This window comes from Centroberyx gerrardi, chromosome 13 (assembly GCF_048128805.1).
Source record: "Centroberyx gerrardi isolate f3 chromosome 13, fCenGer3.hap1.cur.20231027, whole genome shotgun sequence".
NCBI classification, from domain to species: Eukaryota; Metazoa; Chordata; class Actinopteri; order Beryciformes; family Berycidae; genus Centroberyx; species Centroberyx gerrardi.
The window spans coordinates 14,700,571-14,725,316 of NC_136009.1; the positions used below are offsets into that span (position 1 = coordinate 14,700,571).

The 24,746-nt window shown below is 44.7% G+C and overlaps 1 protein-coding gene across 2 annotated transcripts in view; it reads right to left on the reverse strand.

Annotated features, from left to right (window-relative positions):
- Nucleotides 1-24,746, reverse strand: part of kcnab1b (potassium voltage-gated channel subfamily A regulatory beta subunit 1b) — a 34,281-nt gene that overhangs the window by 964 nt on the left and 8,571 nt on the right. For both annotated transcript variants that reach the window (XM_071926848.2, XM_071926849.2), the window contains exons 2-10: nucleotides 16,971-17,014; nucleotides 14,113-14,150; nucleotides 13,155-13,234; nucleotides 12,651-12,695; nucleotides 11,691-11,735; nucleotides 10,279-10,322; nucleotides 5,890-5,976; nucleotides 506-591; nucleotides 62-182 (exon numbers count right to left, since the gene is read on the reverse strand). In XM_071926848.2, coding sequence (XP_071782949.1) covers nucleotides 62-182; nucleotides 506-591; nucleotides 5,890-5,976; nucleotides 10,279-10,322; nucleotides 11,691-11,735; nucleotides 12,651-12,695; nucleotides 13,155-13,234; nucleotides 14,113-14,150; nucleotides 16,971-17,014 — 590 coding nt within the window. The remainder of the gene's footprint in view (nucleotides 1-61; nucleotides 183-505; nucleotides 592-5,889; nucleotides 5,977-10,278; nucleotides 10,323-11,690; nucleotides 11,736-12,650; nucleotides 12,696-13,154; nucleotides 13,235-14,112; nucleotides 14,151-16,970; nucleotides 17,015-24,746) is intronic.

Consider the following 24,746-nt stretch of genomic DNA (forward strand, 5'->3'; position numbering starts at 1 on the left):
ATCTATTCAGTAAAGTTTAAATTTGAGGAGAGGCTAGTTTCGGGCAGCCGCTGCGACTTACCTATCTTGTGGTAGAGCTCTGGCAGCTGTGCTTCCACTTTGTCCCTCTGGAAGAAGTGATACTCAGCCTGCTCACACACTGGAGGAATTAGATTAAACTGCCTGGCCACAGAGTACGCCTCCTGTATGAATGTGAAGGGTGAAAGAAAGAAAGGGGAGGAGGTGTGCAGCAAGACAGAGAGAGATCAGGTCAAGGCAAAACAACAAACACTGGCCCTCACCTTTTCAGATGTTTTCCTTTTTTTCCCCTCTGTATATAGTATAATGTTATAGCATATACTGTTGTAACACGTTTTGACCCTATTGGACTTAACTTGAATTTTTTTTCATCCATTGTCCTCTCCTGCAGTGCTGAGAGCTATTAAGCTCAACTTAGCAGTAGCAAGCTGTATGTGAGCAGAGTTTGATGTTCATGGGCAGCATAAGGACATGTTCTGTTACTCACCATGATCTCCATGGCAGACCACCGTGACGTCCCCCAGTACATGGACATGCCCTGGTTGATCACATGTGTCATCGCTCTCACTATCTCTGCAGGGACAAAACACCATTCCAGATAGCAGTTACCTTCATTGGCAATAACTGGACAGTGGGTGGCGCCACTATTTCTACTTTTATATCACCAGAAAGACAATTCTGTAATTCTCATTACTTCAAGGTCAAATATGAACTTCGTAGCTTGCACTATTTTGAAAGACACAGGGGAAAAATAATATATTTAAACATGGATTAGATTCAGGTGGTATTTTTCATCAGAGGATAAAGAGGGATTGATTGTCTTCAGTTGTAATTGCCAATCAAGGCTAAACAAAATGCTGAACAAAAGAAGAGCTCAAAAGCAAGCCTGTAGCTAAAGAGGAAAGATAAGGACAATAGAAACAAAAGAAGATGGGGTGAAATGTATTCAACCTCTCTGTGAGAAAGGCCCCTTTGTCTATTAACCCATGTGTAAACAGATATTGTTTGCTGGGGTCATATTATTTAACGTGACCAAATGCTGCAGGGGCAAAATGAATGGACTCAGCCAACCTTGGGAGAATGTGGCTTGTGCAGTTGGACTAATCATAGCAAGTAACAGTTGAGGGGGCTGAAGTCACCCATAGTGACCTTTAGTGGTTTGTGTGTTTGTGCCTGAGGAGGCAGCAGGGTAGAAATGGTGGGTGGAATTATGGAATTTCAGTCGGGGTAAAATGATTACGGAGGTGCTGAAGTGATTAAGCTGCAATGTATTGCAACAAGACGCAAATTACCCCCAGACGAGGAATGAGGACACCAGATTATTCCCACTTAGTTTTTATGTTGATTAGCTGTTTAAAAGACGTCTAAATGGTTATAAATGTCTAGGCAAAAATTAGGCTACATAGGGTTTAAAAGTGAAAGTTTAGTAGACATCTACATGTTAGACTACATATTCTGGAGGTATATGACAAACATAAAGCATTATCTTGTATGGACTTCTCTGGTGCATATTTGTGATATTTACAGCTGTTCATTGTTTAAATATGGAATAATGTATTTACTGCTGGGTCCAAAACTGGGGTATACATAGCCAAAAACAATCCAGGGCTATATGAGAGCTGAAGCAAAGATGCAACCTTGAAATGACGCCTAGTGCTGAGTGGGTTGTAGACAATAAGCAGAATCATATTCAGTAAAAATGACTGTGAAGTCCTTACTCCAAGAATTTTGAACCAAGGACATTTTCAAACATGGCAATACAGCTATGATTATGAATATGTATCTCTCGTATGCTGCGCACAAACCCTCTAATTACCAAGGAAAACAACAGCAATGAGATAAATCATGTGATTGCTTTCCCCTTTAATTGCACTTAAAATGTGCCATTCTAAACGGATAACTAAAACATCTGCCACATTAGTGAAATGCAAATGCTGGATGCAGAATCTAAAGTGGGGAGACCGAGAATAAGGGTGAAGAGATGAGCCCACAGCAGTGTGTGATTAAAAAATAGCGATTCCCTTTCATCAGTAGTTCTCTCTCTCTCTCTCTCTCTCTCTCTGGACCAAAATGTAGCTCAGTGAGAGACAGAGAGCAAGTGTGTGTGTGGGTGAAGCAGGTGGGAGGGTAGAGGAATAACAGTGCATCTGTTCGGAGAGGGACGGAGGGAGGGAGTGAAGGAGATGGAGGCATGGGAGGACAGAGGGAAAAGCTGTGAACCGGCGAGGAACCCCGAGGCGCACGCAGTTCATAAGAGTCCCTAAAAGCATAATGAATAGTTCACCTCAGTGGCGCGGTGGGGGTTGGATGACAAGTTGAATCACGGTAACATGCCTGCTTACCTACTGACAAAAAATATTACGTCATGACAAACTGTCACTAGTCTTAGCATGAAGTTTTTTTCCAAGAGCCTCGGAGGCCGCGATGAGTCATCAGGTTCAACAACAGATGTCACTGTATTGTTCAGGTCAGGAAGCCATTTTCAGAGCTCACCATTAACGCTAACCAACAGCACCCCACTCACACGAGCCCACTGCAATTTGTCAAGGAGGATGTGGGTGAAGTCGTGGGCATACTGCTCATTCTGATGTGTATGTGTGTGTGCACGTGCAGTGTGTGTGTGTGTGTGTGTGTGTGTACTATATGTGTATGTGCAAGCGCGTGCATGTAATGGGTGCAGAAGTCTGTTTGTGTGTTGAATGCATAAACCCACTGTTGCAAATTTGCAAATTTGTCATTCTGCCTGGGTGTTTGTAAACATTAGTCTGTCCTTGAGCCTTCCCACAGCAGCAACGCATCACTTAAGCCGGGTTGAGTCGGGAACATTAGGTCTCCTCAGCCAGCAGGTATCCTACTGCAGCACAGAATGTGGGAGAAAGCACACAACACACACTCATATATCCACATTTCTCTGAGCACGGATCTTCAGGAATGTTACTTTACTGGGAGGTGGTACTCCTCTTCTAGCTAATGTTTCAGCACACACACACACAGAGTGCAGTAGAAGATGTGAACTGGCATGAATCAATATGTCACACCACAAGAGATTTTCAAGGGGCGATGAAGCCTTTTCTTAGTTAGTTCTATGATCGTGGGAATGAAGCTTCTGAACCCGCAGCCAAAAAGGAGGAGTAAGTATCGGTTATTGAGTGGGTGAGATTATCCCGCATGCTTTTCTTTACCGCTCCACGTTTGAGGAGTGAAGCGATATCCTGGCACTTGGTGGGATGTCCTGACTCGATGGCGGTGTAAAGCGCTGGGTTTGTGTTCGGAATGCTGTGGCGATATGATTTTATTTGCTCTCCGGTGAAAAATAGTGGGCTGGAGGGATTGATATAAAATCTGTTTATGGATGCCAGTCTGCCTTTTTGTCTGCTTCGGTATTTCTCACTGTTCTTCATTCACTCTCTCTGTGGTATATTCACTTGATTGAAAGGATTCAATTTGCTCCTTATTGCCCTGTCACATAATAAAAAAATGTTGACTGGTGACTGGATATCAACATTGAGACTTGGGCAGATTACTCTGCAGGCTACAGTATGGATATTAAAACAATGAATTCTCTCTGGCGCAGATGCTTCATCTCTATTCCAGCAATGCCCTCTCCTTCATCCACGCTCTCATCATATTTCATATGGGTATTTTGTTAACTCCCCTATTGGCAACATGTCAGATGGAATGCCAGCAAGTCAGGTTGGCCTTTAACCCCTCCAGGCAAGACTCCCATAGTCTCATCTCTGTAACTGACAACTGCAATAGGAAAGGCCAGTGGTGGAAATGAGAGGGGAGTCATGGCCTGGCAAGGAGAAAGTTGGATATTTACGACACAAGCTGGACCCTAAGTGTCTCCCTGTCCCTGCCGTACTGAATGTGAGCCAAACGATGATGCAAGTCAAGAGCAGCAGGGGAGGAAAAAAGAGAAACGTGTGTACAGAAAAGGACGAACGGACAGGCTCTCAAAATGAGTGCGGGCGAGAAGGGAAGGAAGGGGGTGACGGTAACAAAGACAGACTTGCTAGCCATGACATCACTCCTTTTGTCCCCAAGGCGACACCAGTCGTCTCACACACAATCGGAAGCAGTTACAGTCATGAGAGCATCAGAATGCCAACACAAGTCTCACACGCAAGCGTGGACGTACACCTGTTGGCTTGCTTTATGTTCACAACGCTCACACGCACATATCAGTCAAGTATTAACTCGTTTAGATGAGACGTTTGGGGCTTGAGTGCTTCTTTTGCATGCTCTATTGATTCTCTTAATCCTGTTTTAAGTGGTGGGAGAGCAGGACGGGCAGTGTGTGGGTGTGATGTAGGATGAATCGATTTGTTAGACATACAAGTAACTACTCGTCCTGCATGATAAGATGCTCATAAAGATGAAGCCATTGCAGAAGTCTCACTTTTTACATGTTTACTGCACTGCTACTGCAGCCCCAAGAGAAACTATTTAGAAAATCTCACAGTACTAATGCAGGATACATGCTAGATGGGGGGGATTTCAGCATTGGCTACCTCTGCACATGCAGTTCCAGTTTCTCTCCAGCTGTTAAAAGTGACTGACCTTCTACGCAATGATGTATGATAGCGGCCTTGCCTCGCTATAATGAAGAATAAAGATGTGCATGATGTTTTATGATGATTAATGGACTGTTGGGTCACTGTTGCAGGGCTAGCAGAAGGTGCAATGCACTTTATCTATCCGCCTATCTATGTATTGTGTCTGTCTTTCTATCTATCTGTCATCTCTCTCTCTATTCAGTCCCTATCATCCTGTCAGACTCTTGATTAATCAATCTGTCAATCAGATCAGACGTCTCCTCATCAGTGTGTGTGTGTTTGTCAGGAGTGAAGCGACTCTATGTAGAGAGACAGCCTCATCATAAGGCTGGATGCTGCTGGCCGCAGGGCCTGTCTGCCAGTCACCAGTACTACCAGTGACAGCCAGGCTCTGTGGATGGTAAGTATGACAGATTGGCCTCCCACTGCCTACTGGCTCGTAAGGGGGAGCGGGGCAAAGGGGAAAGACGAGAAAAAAGCTTACAGAGAGCCCACTGAGGACTCCATCTTTTCAGCCAAACGCTCCCTGTGGATGGGAGGGGGGCGGAAGGATAGAAGGGGGCCAGGTGTCGGGGGCGGGAAGTCAAGACACATCAAATGAGAGGCAGAGAGAGAGAATTCATAGAAAGAGAATTAGAAACGGGAAGAGTGGGAAAGAAAGAAATGGTGACATAGATGTGTGGGAGAGGCAGTCACAGAGTGTTGAAGGAACAGAGCGCACAGTAGGGCCTGCATCTACTGAGACCAGCCCAAAAATACACCAGCTCCCCCCGGGGGGGCCAGATAATCCTGCTTCAGAGGAACAGGGAGGGCTGGGAGCGAGCGCAGCTCAGAGACCCTGTGGAAACTAGTGATCCCATAGAGAGAGAAAGAGTGTGAGAGAGAAAGAGAGAGAGAGAGTGTGAGTGTGAGAGAGAGTGGTAGACAAAAATAGAGAAAGGGAGATGAGGCAAGATTGTCAGATTACTTGAAATGTTTGTGTTGTGTATGTGTGTGTGTGTGTGTGTGTGTGTGTGTGTGTGCGTGTGCGTGTGCGTGCGTGTGTTTGTGTTACTGTGTGTGTCAGAGTGAGACACACACATACACACGCATGCATGCACAAACGCGCACACACATGCACACACACACACACACACACACAAAGACAAAAACAGAAATAATTACAGGGACACTTTCGGTCAAAGGCAAAGGTCATTAATCCTGCCAGTATTTCTCACCTTCTCAAGTTACAGAACAACATGCATTGTCCCTGCCCCGCCCCGCCCCACCCCGCCCTCCACCAGCCCCCCGGGTCTGGTCAGTGGTCACTCACCCTCCATGGGAGTGTTGCTGTCTGGCCGGTTGGCGAAAACCACATCCACATACTCCAGCTGCATCCTCTGGAGGGAGCCCTTTAAACCTGGGGTGAGGGGAGGTGAAGAGATAGGGAGGGAGTAGATGAGAAAGAGTGAGGCTGATTAAAATATATAAAGAAAAGAACCACTAGGAATTAAGAGCCTTGGGAATATTTGTAGTGTTTGTAGTTTTGAAGTAGAAGCACATGGGTCAGCATCCATGGTATGTAAACACACCAATAAATATTTATAATTTTCCCAATAGGATGTTTTGACTTGCTTGGCAGAGGAACATATCGTAGCCCACATCAGACTGGAGCATCAGTCATCCAGTCATAAATATTTGTGCAAATACCAGTGGACCAAGGGGACTTATTACAATATCATTCAGACATATAGCTTGCTTCCCCACATAGTAAAATACATGGGACATGGCTATATTAACTGGTACAAGGACAAGGCTATATTAACTGGTACTGAATTAATTAACTAGATCGTTTTAACTACAGGATCATGGATACACATTGATTTGATTGATTTATTTTAATGTGCAATGTAAAAACACCCACAAGGTTGCTCTGCTGCGTCACATTGCCTCTGGTACAATGAGGTATTTATTTTAATCATTTTTAAACAGATTGTACTCGTTTTTTTTACACAGTTCTATGGAGTTTTTACCTGTTTGAGGGCCGCGTAGCCGCGCGCAGAGGGGAAAAAATAGACCAGACGCGCAAAAATAGAGATGAGCCGCGCGATGCCCGCGCGGGTGCGCGCGGCTTCCGTGGTCCGTGTAGCAGCTTTAGTTGATTATACTGGACGCGCTCTGCTGCGGGCATTCTGCGGCAGACGTGGCGCGCCGCGTCCGTGTCCCATGTATTTCGGCCGTAAATCAGAAATCTTGTCCCTTGCAATCTTGGGACGTGGACACAAAAGCCTTGATCTACTGAGAAGGGCGACAGTCACCTTGCACCGGCAACTGCCTCTAATTCTGCCCCCTGTTGCACTAAAACCATGGCATCAAGTAGAAGGAAAAATAAGGATGATATTTTTTGCAGGTAAATTTAAAGTCTGCATGTTTCACAGCCTGCCTACAGTGACAGTCGACCACATGTGGCTCAAGGCTAGCCAGATCGATCCGGCCTGCCACAATTTTTGATCCAGCCTTCACGTGAATCTAGGTTGTCAGTTCGCTCTGGCTGCCTAGTTGCAGTCATTGTTAGTGGGACTACAAGTCTGATTTACACACTTTCAACCATTGCCTTTGTGTGCTGTGTTAAACATATGCAGCTTTCAGCACCTCCAACACAATTTAATAGCCAACAATCTAATGGCTCATCAAGTGAGGTAGCGAACTAACTGGCTCAAAATGGCTACAAAACAAGTAAAGTTCAGGCTGAAAGCAGACAATTTAAAGAGAGATGTAAAAGAAATGCCTGTGTGTCTGATTTACCAAGAGACCATCCTGAATATGAAGATGTGTCATTCCACACAGAAGCATGCAGGCTAAGTCAATTCTACTGAGATGCATGAGGATTTTTTTTCATTTTTTTCAGCTGAATTTTTATCAGTGTACAGCCAGCACGGGGAAAGTTGTTGTCAAGCTGAAAGGCAGGTTCAAGAAGATGAAGCAGGTTGCCTGACCTGTTTTATGTGTGACATAACAGCACATTTCAATGCCCTGAATGTGAAACTGCTAAGTTTCAAACAGGTTATCACAAATATGCATGACACAGTCAAAGCCTTCTGAACTTTATTTGTGGAAGAGCAAAATGCATCTCCTTTAACCCACATTAGTGTATATATTTTCATATGTATTTGTCAGTCCTTTTTTTCCCTAAAAAATAGCAACTGAGCTATTTCATGAAAAAAAAAACCACTTAAAGTAGGAAAGGTTATGTTTTAAGTTATAGATTGCTAATCCAACAATTTTCCAAGAGCCTTGATCTACTTGAATGAAAAATGTTGGCCTGTTTATTGTTGAAATAAGAAATTCAATATACAGAGCCTTCTGCATTGGGTAGATTAGGTAGATTTTTTAGTTACTATGCTTTTTTTTTTTTTTTTTTTACATTTAAGGCCATTGTCAAATGGCAATGATTTTTTATCCCATTGTGTGCCTTTCAACAGATACATCATCATCGTCTTCAATTCAGCATTAGACTAATTTGATGCACATTGAGAGATGTTAAGACGTGCTGCAGGCCCTAAATACTGTGCACCATCCAAGGCAGAATCAATGATTTTTGGTTTGGTAATTTGCAAGGAGAGATTCACTGTAACAATTTGTGTCTTACAAGTGATTCAAAGTAATCTTATTTTTTATGGCACAGGCAGTCTCATAAGAGTATTTTAGACCAGTTTAAGGCTTAAATCAGTCTTAAGCTGAGTCACTGCCACTGGCTCCTGCTTAGCAGATCAGAATATTTCATTTTGAAAATTTGCAAAACGCCCTAGCACCTGCACAAACCTTTATCAAGGCCGTAGAAATGAATATTATTTTGACAAATGTTGGAGGAATCAAACAACTCAAAGCAGGGAAGATGATAAGGGGGGATCAGGAAGAGGTCTCACTCATCTCTTTTTCTCTTGCTCAGCTTTCAGAATTCAAAGCAAGTGAAAACTGTATATTGAAGAGAGGATAAGAGAAGGTGACAAACAGAGTATTGTGTGCAAATCAGCCCCCATTCACACACAGAGGCGACCAGATGAAAGATGAAAGCCGAGCACGGGAGACTGTCACAAAGGAGGACAGCAGACTAATAGAGAGACAAGGAAAAAAGACACTCTCCCGTTCTCCAGTAAGTACGCGCGAGTGTGTGTGGCAGATTAGTGCCAGAGTCTTCATCATCACAGCTAATCCCGGTCGAGAGTTCTGCTTTCCCCCCCATCACCGTTCTCACATCCTATTCCCTCCTCTGTCATCCGCACACCCGTGTTCCCAGAAACACCCATTACATGCGTCCTAATCCCGGCCTGCACCGTCATCACTAGCAGTTTCCCCTGTCTTGTGGATTAGCCGGAGTTTACTGGCTGTGAAGGGATTCTATTTTTGGAAACGGAGAAAGACGGATGTTCGACAACAAAGCCATTCTACAGGCGTCTGCGATGAAGAATGCGGTTGTGTGTGTGTTGTGCGAAAGTTCCTCTGAAATGTGAGAATTTGAAGTTATTTCAATGGCGCTTTTTTTTTTATTATCAATGAATTGGAGCTTCTTTGACCTGTGGGCAAGTGAAAACTCGTTTGCTAGAGACAGTTTGAGGTGTTAACACTGTCACCCAGAGTTCATCAGCGCTTCTCTCTGCTATTGATCATAAAGTTTTGACACCCCATCATACCCACTAACAACTGCTGTGCTATGCGCTCTGTCAACAAGTGTCATTTAACCAATCAAATGATTCAGTGACGGCCCCGCGGTGACGCCCACAACCAGTGGTGATGAAGATGGTGTCAGCAGATGTTTCACTCAGCCAGTTCATTAGCCTGTGGTGACATGTGCCACACCAGTGGTGACAGGGACACTGCACCTCTCAGCGATGCCATCTATCCTCTGGACAGGGCAACTGGGCTTTAGCTAATTGGCAATGCCCTCCTCCCTTCACCCCTGTGTCTTCCCCCCTCTTCCCCTCCCCCCTCCCCCTCCACGCTCCTTTTCTAAGTGTTCTCCCCTACTCTTCTTCGGGGGAAAGTTAGAGAGTGCTGCAGTGAATGTTAATGTGTGTGAGAGAGCTGAGTCACTGCTGGAGGTGCATTGCGCTGTGGACCGGATGCTGAGTTGGTCGTGAAGGTGGGATTGGATTGGGCCAAGGGTATGTGAGCACTGTGTCATTATAAGTTTGTGCAAGGGTGAAAGTCTCTTCCCCAAAACTTCTAAAAGAGGGCTGAAGAGGGAAGAGGAGGAGAGGAAAAAAAGAGAAAAAAAGAGGAAAGGAGGGGAGATAACAGGACAAAATGGGAGGAGACAAGAAAAGAGGAGGGAAAAGGGAATGAGAGGACAGGAGATGGGAGAAAAGTGGCGAGGAGAGGAGAGGAGAGGAGAGGAGAGGAGAGCAGGTGGGAAAATACAAAGTCTGTTGTTTCTTAGACGGCTTCTTAGAAAGAACCCTCTAAAGGTATAAGAAGCAAAAAGACACATTTAATGTACTGTACTCCAGACGTCTGCGTTTGAGGTGGTGTTGGCTAAGACAACTTTTATGTTCAGCTGCGTGTACATGCTGAGAAAAATCAAAGAAGAGGATGAGAGGCAAGGCGGGAAGAAAGAGGGGGGAGGCAGAGAGATAAAAGAGGGAGATTACAGGAGTGCAGCGGGCCGTGGAGTGATGGGGGTGATGTGAAGGACAAAGCGGAGGCGAGGAAATAGACCTGTTACCTTCAATGATGTGTTTCCTGTTGAGCCCTCTCTCTGTCTCCGCCCTGCAACAGGAGGGGAAACATGTCAGGGGGGGGGTCAACACACACACACACACACACACACACACACACACTTACATTCCCACAGACGAACTGAAACAGATCATTAGACATGCCAAGCAAGAGCCTGTGTAACAAACTACCTACAAATCACTGAACTGAGACACACACGCAGCGCTCAGCAGTGAGCCTGCAGCTACAGAACACACTGTGCTGTCTGCCTGTCTGTGGGCAAACAGGCTCTTTAAGTCAGTGTGTGTTATTCACCAGCGATCTGTCAATAGCCCCCAGCGATCTGTCAGTAGCCCTCAAAGATCTGTCAGAAGCCCCAACCTACATTTGCTTAGCCACTTTCTGATTTACCCCATCTCTCTGCGTTTTCCACTTTCTGCCTCCTCTCTCCTTTCCTTCTGCCCCACTGTTCCCCAGTTTGCTCAGTTGCCTGCTATTTGTCTCCTCCTTGCTTCATTTCACACTCGCTTTCCGCCTCCCTCCCTCCCTCCATCCTGCTATCTCCCTGCCTGCTTAGGGTAATGGATATTACAAACACAAAGAGAAAGTAGCACGGGGGCTAAACCATGCTGTCCCTCCTCGGTATTATTATGTCCTCCTGCTTTCTGTGCAAGGGAGAGAGACAAAGAAAGCGAAAGAGAGAGAGTGAGAGAAAAAAGTATAAGTGTGCAAATATCTGTTTGTGTGCCGAGATGCTCAGCAAGCCTCTCAGGCTCTGTCACAGCTTGCTCAGCTGGTGGTTAAGCAGTTCTTTCTCGCTGAATCCATCCGGCATGGAGATAGATTCGGTACCTTGGCGATATGGGCCGCTCAGGATGGGGTGAGATTAAATTTACACGATCGCGCCCGCCCGGGCCCCATACACCGCCGATCTGCATCAGACAAAATGCCTCCACCGTCACATGAGAGGAATGCGAATGCACTGAGCTACATCTCCAGCTTCCCTCAGTAGCAGCCTCAAGACGTTTAGAAACAGAGGGAATGTGACTAGTGCAGATTGAGAGCAGCATACTTCAGCATGACAGTAGAACAAGCTACGACTCTTGGCAGCAAGGCAAGAAGGCTGGGGAAGGGTATGAAGGGAGTGAGGGAGGGGTGGGGTGGGGGGAGTGTGGGGTATGTATCCCACTGATCTTTTGAGTGCCCCCCCCCCTCCCTCCAGATTGAGGCTGTGGGTTTCCAAGGCTTTATCCCATTTCATGCTCTATGGCTGGAGGTGAAAGTTTAATGTGTAGCGTGTTAGTGAGGTACCCCGAACATCTGAGGAGGAAAACATGCATGCGCACATGCTGAATACAAAGGTACACACACACACATGCACTCTCTCTCACACACACACACACACACACACACACTTACTTTCCTCCCCAGTAGAGCTTTGTGGTGATCACCAGGCTGGATCTCCTGAGGGAAGACAGACAGACACATCAAAAGGCCATGAAAAGAAACAGAACTTTAAAGTTCTTCTCAAACAGTGTGTGTGTTTGTGTCTGCATGTGTGCGCATTTGCGTGTATGTGTGTGTGTGTGTGTGTGTGCACATGCAAGTGCATCTACATGTATTTTCTTTTATTCATCAAAGGTGATAAAGACAGAAATGTCCTCCAGTGACCTTATGCCAACATCGGGCAGTTTCATGGTGGGCGCTGACAGAGAGGCTACACTGGAGCTTCACTCACTTTTCAGACCTGCAGCTTATCCAGTATGAAGAATCACACAGGGACCCTTTTTTCTGAACTCTAACAAGACAGCTCCTACACTATAAAATCCCCTTTGCTTGAACGATTAATAATTTAAACGGATCCACAGTTGAAGTTGAAGTGGAGGCAGGCAGAGAGCTGGCATGAGTCGCTGAGAAGTGTGATACACATAACGGAGTCTATGACTGAAGTGCAGCACGGCGGTGCATGCAGATAGATGTATGAAATCAATATCTGCCATAGTGCAGGCTGCCCACAAGCCCACATGCACCAGCACCAGCATACTGTAGCTTCAACTGTAAACCATGGAGATGAGTTAACTTTCCTCTGATCGCCATGGTTACAGCAGCGCATCTAGATAATGGATTGGTATCATGGATGGGAAGGGAGATTTCTGTTGGATTAGCACTCATTTACTAACTTCAGGCTAAAATCGATGAGATGGGTACAGTGATAACTCCACCTTCTCCACACACCACATACACACAAATGCAAAGACACACATGAGCATAAGCAAGCAAATGCATCTCGCGCTCGTGCACACACTCATGCACACATACACACACATAATCATGGAACATATTTAGAAGCTCCGGCTTTGTCAAGAGACTGTACTTTACCTCCAGCACTTTTTCTTGATAATGTTTCCCAGGATTATCTCTGCTCTGTAAAAACAAAACAAAAAACACAAAGAGGTGATGAGATTAGATCTCAGGCTGTCATTGCAGTGGGAGCGCATCTTTTATCTGCCTGATTAAAAATCTGAATGAGCAAAAGAATAAATTCCTGTCGTATTGTGCGCTTCAATTTCACTGGTAACCTTGAAATTAATATTCATCGCCACACAGCCGCAGCATGTCCCCCATTATTCAACAAGACAACGTCCAGGTCTATAAAGTTGGATTGAGCTGCGGGCAAAATGGGGAGCCTCCAGTGATGAATAAGATTATGTAAATCGGCGAGGAGTCACGACTACCATTCATTTTTGGCGTCCTCAGGTGAATTAATTCTGGTCTGGGGCTAAACCTTGTTAACATTTTGTGTCCCTGTGGGAGCGGAGCCGACCGGAGCAGAACAACGCGGCTTGGAGGTTAGACAGATAGCAGAGCGGAAACGTCACTCACTTCCCCCCGGAGTAGACCTCGGCCGTGTCGAAGAGGTTGACCCCGCTCTCGTAGGCGATGGTCATCAGCTGCTCTGCCACCTGACACAGACACAGACAGATTTCTCCTCAGGGACGTCGGTGTGCTGTAGACTGTACATTACCCACATTACGCTTCAGACAGGACGGGCCTGGAGAGACCCAGAAGAGGCTGAAGGGGAGTAAATCAGTTTGCAGCTGAGATACACATCACCAGGAAATCTGCGCTGCTGCCTTGGAGATTAAAGTTGTTTACTGCTTCATATATTCCCATCCTTCTTTGACCTAGTTATTGTGCCTGTAATTTATTCAGAGTTGTACATGGGAAGGCCTATTTTGTCGTGATGACTCTCTCTCCTGCTCTCCCTCTCTCTCTGGCTGCTGTTTTTTTTTTTTTTTTTTTTTTTTTTTTGAGTTTGTTTGTGTCTATGTGTATGCCAGTTTGTTTGTGTTTTGTCTGCATTTGTGTGTCTGTGTTTATCCTCTACTCATGCCCTCATCAGTCCCAGTGGTCATCAGGCAGTGATGAGCTGTCCCCAATTCTGTGTTTTCCCCCTCAAGGCCAGATCAAGGCACTGACAACACGGTGGAGGAGATCTTCCTCATAATAACATGTGACAGTGAAGGAGACCTGACCACTTGGCCCCAGAAGACCCAACAGGGAGCAAGATGCCGAACGTCCCGCTGAGATATTGGGAACTCGATACTGGAATCATCTCTGTGGTCTACTCTCGCTCGCACCATTTTGCATCCCCAGTTGAGGGTACCCAGGAGGGCTACAAAATGGACGCTGTGAAGTGGCTGCAGATGGGAGCGAAGACATCAACGCTAACTTTCCTGCTTACTAGATATGTTTGGTGGTCTGAAGTAATGAAAGACATTGTCTGCTCATGTGTCATTAGCTGTGATGGTTGCATGACGGACTTGACATCACGTCTTACCTCATCTGAGATCTGACCTCCGAACGTTACCCATGTGCCTGTTGAAGGAAACGTCAAAGTCAAAGTTTTGGAACAAACAAACAAGCACAACAGAAAACATACAGGAGCTTCTACTTCTATCCCCTACGCCCACCAACAGAGCCAGGTTAGTCATGCATTCATTATTAATTTGACATTTTGGCATGGACACACGGCACAACGCCCACGCCCTAAAACCATCACAGCCAAATGTCAGGGTTGAGTGTTGATATGTTGGAAGAGGAGAGGCTGCCTAAGGTTCAGAGCCATGTGATCATCATCATATTACTAAGTTTGTTGTGTTTAGTGTGTTTAAAGGTCCAGTGCAATAAGAACTGCGTGTCTCAATTTCATGGTATAATTTAACAAAAGACCTGTTAATATAAAGTCACCCAAATTATTATAACTGTCAGCATTGAGGAAATTTGGCTAACGCCCTTTGAAAAACTCTCTGCCTCGTTGTCAGCAGATTTAGAATTCCAATCTACGCCCTGGTGTAAATGATGTCACCTTCGCCCAGGTTTTACTCAATGCTCTGATTGGTCGACAGTATGCATAGTTAATGAGGTGTCCCATAGTCTGTCAGACAATAGCCAGCCAGCTACTTGTGAAAGTAGACAAAATCTCTGTGCCTCCACTGTTACTGGGTGTCACACTGGATATTTGTTCCCCAAAGACAGAGATATTGGCAGGCAGTGGAGGCACAATCATAGGAAAGGTCAGACTCTCACTCAGTCCTACAGGCTTTGTACCATCTAACCATCAAAAGCTGAACAAAAAAAGCTATGCTCATTGTGTTAGAAATCAACACCAATCTTCCAGATCTTCCTGACTGAGTTGAAATCATTGCACTGGATCTTTAAGTGTTTAAGTGTGTCGTTTTGTGTGTTTCTCGATGTACTCAAGTCACTGTGTGTTTTCCAGTATGTACCGATGCCCCTGTGCATGCGTCGTGTGGCCAGGCTTGCATGTGTGTAAGTTTGTGTCTGTCTCTGTGAGTGTGTTTGTGGTTACAGAGCCATCACACTGCCTGGGTCCTCTGTAACTGTCACAACCAACCATTATCAACCAGCTTTGTGGTTAGAGCAAACAAAAGTCTGTGTCCTCTCTGCCGCTCTCTGCCGACAGGTACTCCGGCTTCTGTTTATTCTTTTTATGCCCTCAATTTCCTCTCAGCATTTCAGCAGCTGCGCCTCAGAATTAATGTACGCAGCCGGCCGGGGCACTCAGGTTCATTTACCTTTGTTTTGAAGCAGCTTTTTTCATTCTTTAGCACAACATTTCTTTTTCTCATTCTTTGCCTCAAAGCGGTTGGGGCAGATACACAGATATGTAGACGAACTTTAATATTTATACATATTGGAGTACACGCTGAAAAAAATGAGTGCAGCTGTGCACATGGGACTGCTGTTATGAGGAGATGAGCAGGACTTCTGTTCTGGCCCACAGCAGCTCAAAGTGGCCCAATCAGAATGAACAGTTATGAAGTTATTACATTCATAAATGCCTAGAGCTCAAACATCAAATTTTATCTTACAGCTTGGTAGTCTTACAGCTGCCAAGCACACACACACATGCATAAATACACACATACATAGGCCATGTATGCACATACAAGCACACACTCCACTGATATACAGTATAGAGAGAAACAGGTGCAGACTCCTTTCTTCCTTCAAATAGCACGGCCTCAACCCAGTTTTGTTCTCCAGAAAATTCTTATATTTATATAAAATTTTTATAGCTTCTTCCTGCCGCAAGTAATGTAATGCTAGTGTCAAACCTGTAGTCACCTCCATTAGATGTAATCTATCTAGTAAGGTCTGTGTAGGCTCAGCTGGCTTTTTCCAAGCTGGCAACGAGCGAGTGAAAACCAATGAATGTATCTACTGCCCGATTTTTAAAATTAGATTATTCAATTGAGACAATGAAAGATAAATCCCCACTGAGGATCAAATGTAGATGCTAATGTGATACTGTTTTGATCCCCACAGAGAAATTCTCTTATTACTCGCCCCCCTCTACAGATAAGCGCCCCAGGAGCTGGTAGGAATCAGGGTTTTGCTCAAGGACGCTTCAGCAGGGCGGATGCTTGACAACATGGGGTCTTGAACCTGGGTCCTCCAGATGAAGGGTGGTCTCCCTGTTCGCTCTGCCACCCTGCTGCCCAACAGACTGTGGCTACATTTTTAAAATTACTACGGAGATGATTAATTCACACATCTTCCATCATTAGATTTGCTTCAGTGTCTGCTGGGTCTGGCCAGCGCTGCATCATTTCCTTTCGCCCTGTCAAGTTTTTTTAACACTTGTCTTCAGAGACACACACCCTTCTAAGCTCCCTGGAACACACACACACATACTGTACTGTGCACGCATGCATACACACACACACACACACACACACACACCCATGCACACAAGGCTTATTAAATAAATCAATCCCATCAAACCGAGTGTGAGTGTTTACCCTCTGGTGAGCTTTGGATATGTGTGATAATTGAGCAACTTGTTTGCTGAATTCAGTACCATTGATTAAATATTAACAAGGAGATTATTAACACTCTACAAATAGATTTATGCTGTCCCCCATGACTCCCCATGTGTATGAAAGATGCATGAGGTTTAGAATGGGGTGAAATTATATAATGAAATCTAAAACACTATTCTCTTCCGTTTCGCTCCCTGGCTCCACATTTTCTACCCACTCCAGACACACACATGCACAAACACGGCCACAGACATTAGTTCATCACCTGGAGAGAGCTGAGTAGAGGCTGCACTTGGATGCTAATGAAGTCATTAGGCATTTGCCTCTAATGCTAATTAAATGTACTCACCGAGCCCGAGACAGGAGACACGCAACCCAGATTTCCCCAGGTTCCTATAAAAGAAAAACATGGGAACATGTTAATGAGATTAACAAAACCAGCAATGTTTAGGCTCACAGTGTCATCAGTCAAATATGAATGCAATGACCAGGCTTACTGTGTTTTGCTCTTGTACGTGTACGCACAAGGATTTTGCTCCCTAAACAAAGCCAAAATCCATGTTGTTCTCACGTGTTGCGGGGCAAACCTCTTGAGACTTTGACATGCCATAACATACGGACAATTCTGCTGCTGCGGAGCCAAGGTTACAGGAGAAAAAAATCAATTGTAATCGCAGCACACAGCATTTAATAGCGGTGACTGGTAGCTTCATAGTTCTTCTCATGTTTGATCAGGGCGGGGGGAATCACTGAATGTGAGGGTCACCCATGTCACTCCTCCAATCATGAATCAGAATTGAGAGATTACTGCATGGGGAGGAGAGTTGATTTATTCCATCTATTACAGCCTCAGTATGGATCCTGCCTGTTCTGGAGGAGGAGTGTTCAGGCCCTCCAAAGACTCCAAAGAATATTGCACTCATAACCTAAAAGGACCAAATCCAATTAATGTGTGTGCTGCAGCAGCGAGAAGTTTGGTACACAACTTTTTTGACAAGTGTTGCCCTTTGTTTCTCCCTTTATTCCTCACTCAGTTGCCTCTTCTTCTAGTCGGAGCCTTCAACATCGTCTTACAGCAGGGAGCACTTCAGTCCTCAGGCATTTTACTGTTATTGTCTTCTCCATAAAATGTAGACAACCCTGCAACTCACTGTGTGGCACTGAGGGCACTATTGTATCATATCAGCATTTCCCAAGCTATCTCTCCCTCTTACTTTATCTCTCACACACACTTTCATTCTCTCCGTCCTTAATGCATCCCTCTACTTATTAGCTGTACACCCCCTGATGTATAGCTTTTCGGCGGAAGCTAATTTGCATCCAGCTGATCTGTGGTAATACTGTGCCGTACCTTCAACCCTCATTAACACCACGGACGACTGAGTAAGACATCAGAGTTGCATACCCATAATAGGTTACCTCCCTTGGCTGAGAGTCACAGATCTCTAATTCACATCTAGTTTTACAATCTGTGCCACAGAGTGTCAAGTCCAACTGAGAGAAGAGCTCATGTGGCGCTCGCTCGCGTTTAATGACTAAGAACAACAAAAACAACAACAAGAGCAGGTTGTTCTCCCTCCAGCCGCTACAGGCGTGATGTATGTACAGGTGAAAGAAAACGGCGACAGGGGGATAGGCTTTGTCCCAGAATGCATTAGTGCACTGTGGAGCTGTGGAGCGCCGGACAGGCAGCCAGGGTCATCTGGTGGAGGAAAAGATTGGAAGCGACTACTGTGAAATTGAGACATATTCGTTTGTCAGAAACACCAAGGCCACATGCATGCACGCGCGTGCACACACACACACACACACACACACACACACACACACACACACACAACCCTTTTAGGAGAAGACTATCGCTGGCAACACACTTCATCCTGAGAGAAGAATATGTTCAAATACATATTTCTTGACACTGAAACAACCTCCAATTATGTCTGGGGAGTGTGCCTTCTGCTCAGTTTTGCAGACGTTTACTCATTACAACAAATGAGGCCATAAAAAAATGCCAGCAGTGATTTTCTTGTGCCTGACGACTAATGGCCTATGCCAGTCGAGATGCAGGCAGACTAATCCAGCCCCATGCTATCTAACGGCGCCCTCAGCCAATTCAATTAGGTGTCCAACATGGGGATGCATCACTCATCGAGCCAGCAGCTCAGCTGAGCGGCCCAAACACACACAAAAATAACATTCAAATGAAAGTGCTTTGATATAAATATTTTGAATGATTCAATTTTCCTCCTTCTAAATGGAGATTCTTTGAAGTATTGTGTAATTAATGCACCGATAACAACATGACAGGAGAAAAACAAGGAGACAGATGTTGCTGCAGTCACAACTCGGGGGTTGCATTCTTGTCTCTGATGTGGTGGAGAGGAGTTTGGATATTGTATCCTCAGTTTCTCTGATGTATTATGGAGTGGGACTGGGGCTCTGATCCATGCAAGTGTGGGGGATGGGCTGTAGGTTAGAAGCGTAATAGTGACTGAAGTCTGAATTTGACTGTGTGTGTGTGTGTGTGTTAGGTGTTTAGAGCTTTATGATCACGTCCTCACGTTCTCGAGGACATACATTTGCCCTCAGTCTCCATTGACACTGTTTCCAATGTTTACAGTCGCTCATTCACACACACCATCAGCACAGCAAACAGCTTGCAGGCCCGTTCCATTTCCGATTAAAGCTGGCTGTCCTTGGAGAAAAGTAAACTTTGTTTTGGTAATCTTCCATAGGTTAAAATAGCAGTGTTTGTGCACTCCTTCAAATGCAGGCTACCTTAATTACCGGTGAAAAACAAAACTGACCTTCATCTCCTTGCTTCTATATTCTCCTCCCCAGTGCTTTGTGGGGAGTCAGGAAGCAGCAGTGTTGGCCATACCTGATCATTAGCCAAGCAGCCTGCTGCAGCGCAATAAGAGGTCTGGAACTGTGTGCCAGCAGGGACACTTCGCCAAAGAAACTAATGATTCAGGAGATTACAACATGTCACTGGGAACAGAGGAAAGAAAATGAACAAGTTTGTGTTAGAGAGAGAATGGGTGTATATGTGGAAAGGAAGAAAGGGAAAACGGGGCAATGAGTATGTGTGTCAGTGTGGGAGTGTATGTGGGGATGAGATATGTGAGTGTATCTTTGTGCATATGAAAGGTATATTATATTCTAAATAGTGAAAAAAACACACTAATTAAAGGCCAACTTGTCTATACATACTTGCATGTAAACAACTTTGCAAGCCAGTGTCTGTGGCTTGGTCCCTCATGCTTGGATGGTGCCCAAATGAAGCCTTGAAGTAAAATGACAAATGAGTCATTTGAAGACGCCCCCTCACACAAACCTGTCACCACTTATGAACATCCTGCGAGCTGCTATGTCGCTTGTTCTATTCTTAGTGGTTTTTCTAACATCCCCATTTGGAATAAAAATCAACATCTGGCGGATTTATTGTGCTAAAATGAAGACTGACCTCTCATTGAGAGGAGAAATATTTGTTTCCTGGAGAGCATTTTTATGGTTCCCAAGTCAAACCAGGGCAAGGGATTTAAACCAGGGCATTTAAAGCATATTTATTCTTATATTTGCTATTTTTTTTGCTGATATTGGATTGTTTAAATCAATATCTGTCGCCCAATGATATAGCCGAGGATAAATAAAGAATAAACTCATCTTTCTCTGGGGATTAATGTTGAGCATGCCCACCTAGCGGCATAATTTCCTGTGACACATAACACAAGCCAACCTTGATGGGCGGTGGGATTAGAGAATACCCGCCTCTTCTCACTCCTGATGGCAAACATAATGTTGTTATCAAATCATTCAGCGCAAGGGGGGGGGGGGGTCGGGGGAAGAAGGGTCGAATTCTAAGTATATCAAAAGGGCCTGTGTGGGTGAGCAGAAAGTAGAGGAGCGAAATGAAGCACTTTGAGGGAAAAATGAGCAGATTAACTCAGAAAGAAAAGCTGCGGAGTTGCAGGGGGAAAAAAATCACTGACTAAGCCCACAGCCCTTATGGTGGAATCTTGAGGAATTGTTCTTGACAGAGGGAGGGAAACAGGGAGGGCAAAGAGAAAGACAGTGAGAGAGTACGAGAGAGGGAGAAAGAGAAAGAGAGACAGGCACGCAGACAGATGAATAGAAACCAAGCAAGACTATAGGAGAAGACTGGGGCTTGCAGAGCGTTGCGGAGGGGAGAGTCCAAGCCCCAAGTCTAAGTAGATCAAACACTCGCTACAGATAAAGCATTCTATATGACACAGAATGGGAAATAGGAAATGACAGCTGGTTCCCCACAGGGCCTGGCACAATGCGCATGTTTGTATTGTGTGTGTGTGTGTGTGTGTGTGTGTGTGTGTGTGTGTGTGTGTGTGTGTGAGAGAGAGAGAGAGAGAGAGTGTGACAAGGATGCTGCTTTTGGCTTTTCTCCATGGGGCCAAAGTAGACAATATTGTTTCAAGTTTTTACATTTGCACACACACACGCACACACGCACACACACACGCACATGCACACACACAAACACACACTTATCCATAAGCTAGTTTTCAACACAAAGCTAAAAAAGCAATAGTGAGGTAAAAATGACACATGAAGTGAGTCATTCAAAGAATATAGCCCTCTTCCGCACATAAACTCAGTAACTTGTTTCTGCATTCTGGCAGGCTATTCAAAAGGCTTGGACCTTGTTTCCTATTTTCTGTAAATTGACCTTGGATTGCATTGTGCTGCAGGAAAAAAAAAGACTGACGGTTATCACAGGTGGAATAACTGTGTATTTCAGGCAGAGACAGATGACTGAAGCTAGCGGCCTGTAGGTTGATCTCGTATCGAAAAGCATGTGGGCAGATGTGAAACACATTGATTCAGTATGCTGGGAATTTCGTGTGCAGAGCAGTTGAGTGAGCCGGAACAGGTAGACATACTTTAGACATACACAGCATTTCTGACAGGTCAAATGCCGTTTTAGGTCAGATTTGTCCCAGACAAAGTTTCCTAGGTAAAGTGTATCTGATTATTTGACGCCTTGCCTTATCTGCCCCTTCTATTGCCTTGCAGAGTCATTTCAACCTACTGCACAGATTCATCACACAGCATTCTCTGTTTCTGTTTTATCACTTGCAATAATCATTTATCCCTTGTGACTATGCTTTGTAAACTAAACCCACTTAACAAGAAAAAGACGAAATTGCATCTGCAAAGCGATACAATTACACAGCCATTACGCTTACAGAAAAACATTGCAGTTATGAACTCTAAAGTTTTGATGCACCCCATGCAAATGTGCTGGTCGTTTAAGTGAGAGATTGGCCTGTTCTCATCTTTGGGGGCTTATTCGGTCTTTAGGCTGAGTGGAGCTCTACGCTTTAGGGCTCCCGTTGTGCAGCAGCCTGCCTCATGTTATTAGATCTACACATCACCGCAGAACTGCCAAACACTGGTAACTGTGGTAAATGGTGTGGGAGCACACATCCATTTCATTTAAAGTGATGTTGATGTTGATGTATAATGGAAAAAGTGAGCAATAACGCTAAATCAGAGAGCTGGATACACAATGCCAGCCACTGCATATATGAGTGAAAGCAGCATAATAGGCTATGCAGGTGCAGACATACATAAAGTCACACACACACACACACACACACACACACACCTACACACACACTCAAACTACACCGCACACACACACAAACACACAGACAGCAACACCCAAGCAAATAATGATTTATGGTGCATTCAGAGAAGCGCCACACCAGCAGAATATCTAAGTGTTATCTTTCTGCAGTGAAGGTTACATCAGTTCCCACTATAGCTGTCAAAACGGCAGGCTTCTATGGAAAGCTTAGTGTTTCTCTCATGTAAGGGATTTTGGCTGTATCCTCAATCACATGAGCTTCCATACATCTTGTAAAAACCTATTTAATGGCCAGTGGTAAACAAATATAGACCTACCTTGATGCTAAACTAAAGCAATGTGTTCCACTGCAAACTATATTGCAGCTGTGTGCTGGGATTGCAAAGCTCCTTGGCCAGGCGGAGTACTTCTTGCTAGTTATCAAAGTTAACAGAAAAAGAAAGTTCTTTCCTATCTGCCCCATTGAGAGATTATCACTTTATACTGACAATGATGTAGGTCTCAAAGTTTCAAACTAATGAGGTCCTGAGCAGTAGAGGGTAATGAGACTTTAAATTACAATCTGAGGAGACAAGCTGTGCCCATAACAAGTTTAGGTGGGTCAGGAGAAATGATAGAGATGAGCAAAAACTCAATAACACCAGTATTTTCCTTTAAGGTCTGTCAATGGTTGATTAAATAGAAGGCCTTGCCAAAAGAAGAAAAGACTTTTGTTGGACTTTTAATTAAAAGCATTAAGCTAGAGGCATAGGAGAGTCATCCATGAACGCAAGGATGACAATGGCTCTCGGGCGGCTTGTGCCAAATAAATGGGTCTGGAACTCTTGCTGCTTCCTCCAAAACTTTCATTTCAACTGATTGCGGAACAAAACAGTGTGGCGGAAGTCGGAGTACCTTGAAATTATGGACAGAATAATAATGAACCCATCTCGCTACCCTTCTCTTATCACAACGTCTGCACAAAAACACACATTATATGCTTAATTTATACATTACACCCTCACTATTGAGACACACAAACAGACAGGCGCATACACGGCAGCCATATCTCTGTTGGCCACTGATAAGCCACTATCCAAGGAACCAACAGAAGGGATTTTTGCATGCCCATCTGCAGTGCAGCTCCGAACCAACCAAGCGGAATCATCCCCAAGCCTCCTGGACTGTCAAAAGGCCTTCTGGTGCTTCATGACAGAGCGGACCTCAATACTGGCAACCAGGGGCTCCACACCAGGAACCAGAAATAATCTGAACATTGTGTGAAGCCAACAAACCCAGCGTTACATCACCTTGTCTGTGGGACCAGAGCAGCATGTTTTACTCTGAATGAATGCGGTGTGAGTCTATGTTTTGTTTTAAGGAGATAAGGAGAAGGAAAAAACAGCCTCGGAAAGTTGCAGCCACAGGATATTTCAATTAGAATACGACTATTTTCAGATCGCCATGACAACTGAAAATGCAGCTGATGGTGGTATTATTAGTTTGTGCCCTCTTGCTCGGCACACTACATCTTCATGCCTCAACTTCCTACGCCTTCAGATGTTCCCAGCGTGGCTTAGGAGGAGGAGCTTCAATGCCACACACACACACACACACACACACACACATACACCCAAACTTGCATGTACTGTACGCATCCACAAACACACACATATACAAACTCATACAGATACATACGCACTCACACACACTCATGTCAGTGAAAAAGTGCTTTCAGTTGTCATCACAGACAGAGAGAACTTCAAAGAATCTTTCCAATTCAGATTTAGTTGTGGACTTGGCTTCTGTTCAAGAGAGAGAGATTCCCAGTCAGATGGTGTCCAAAGCAATTTGAGCTGTACAGCTTTGAATCAGAAGTAAGGGAGAGATAGATAGAGAGAGAGAGAGAGAGAGAGAGAGAGAGAGAGAGAGAGAGAGAGAGAGAGAGAGAATCAGAGGGAGGTGAAATGACAGATGAGAGCTTTCATGCAATATTTGCTTCTCTGTGTGATGAAAATGGGGGATTTGCTAAAGGCTTGGAGAGGGCTTTGCTGCTAACTTCCTCCACCTGTTTTTACAAGGAGCTGCAAGGATGAGCAGATCCTAATGTTACAAATCACACATACAGCAGCAAGCGTTGTACAAGTCACCCAGCTTTGCATCATTCCTACATTAGTACAGCGGGATTTCTCTAACAATTCCTCTGGTAGAGCAAAAAGGCATTATCCTTTTTTTTTTTTTTTAGGAAAAGTGAAGTGAGAGACTTTAAAAGGAAGACAGAATTTCAGCATTGATCTTTTTTGCTTAATGACAAAATCTACTGTAAACGCTGAGCCAGTCGATACAATCGAGTCACCAGGCCTGCTTGCCATTGTGAACAGATTGGAGTTGGCCATTTCAATGTTGTTATGGAAACGAGAGGAGATTGTGTGACAAGCAGACCCTTATCACATTTAGCTGCTCCGCATCCAATCTGCCCAGATTCTGCTAATTGCCTCTTTTCTGCGAGCTGACCCG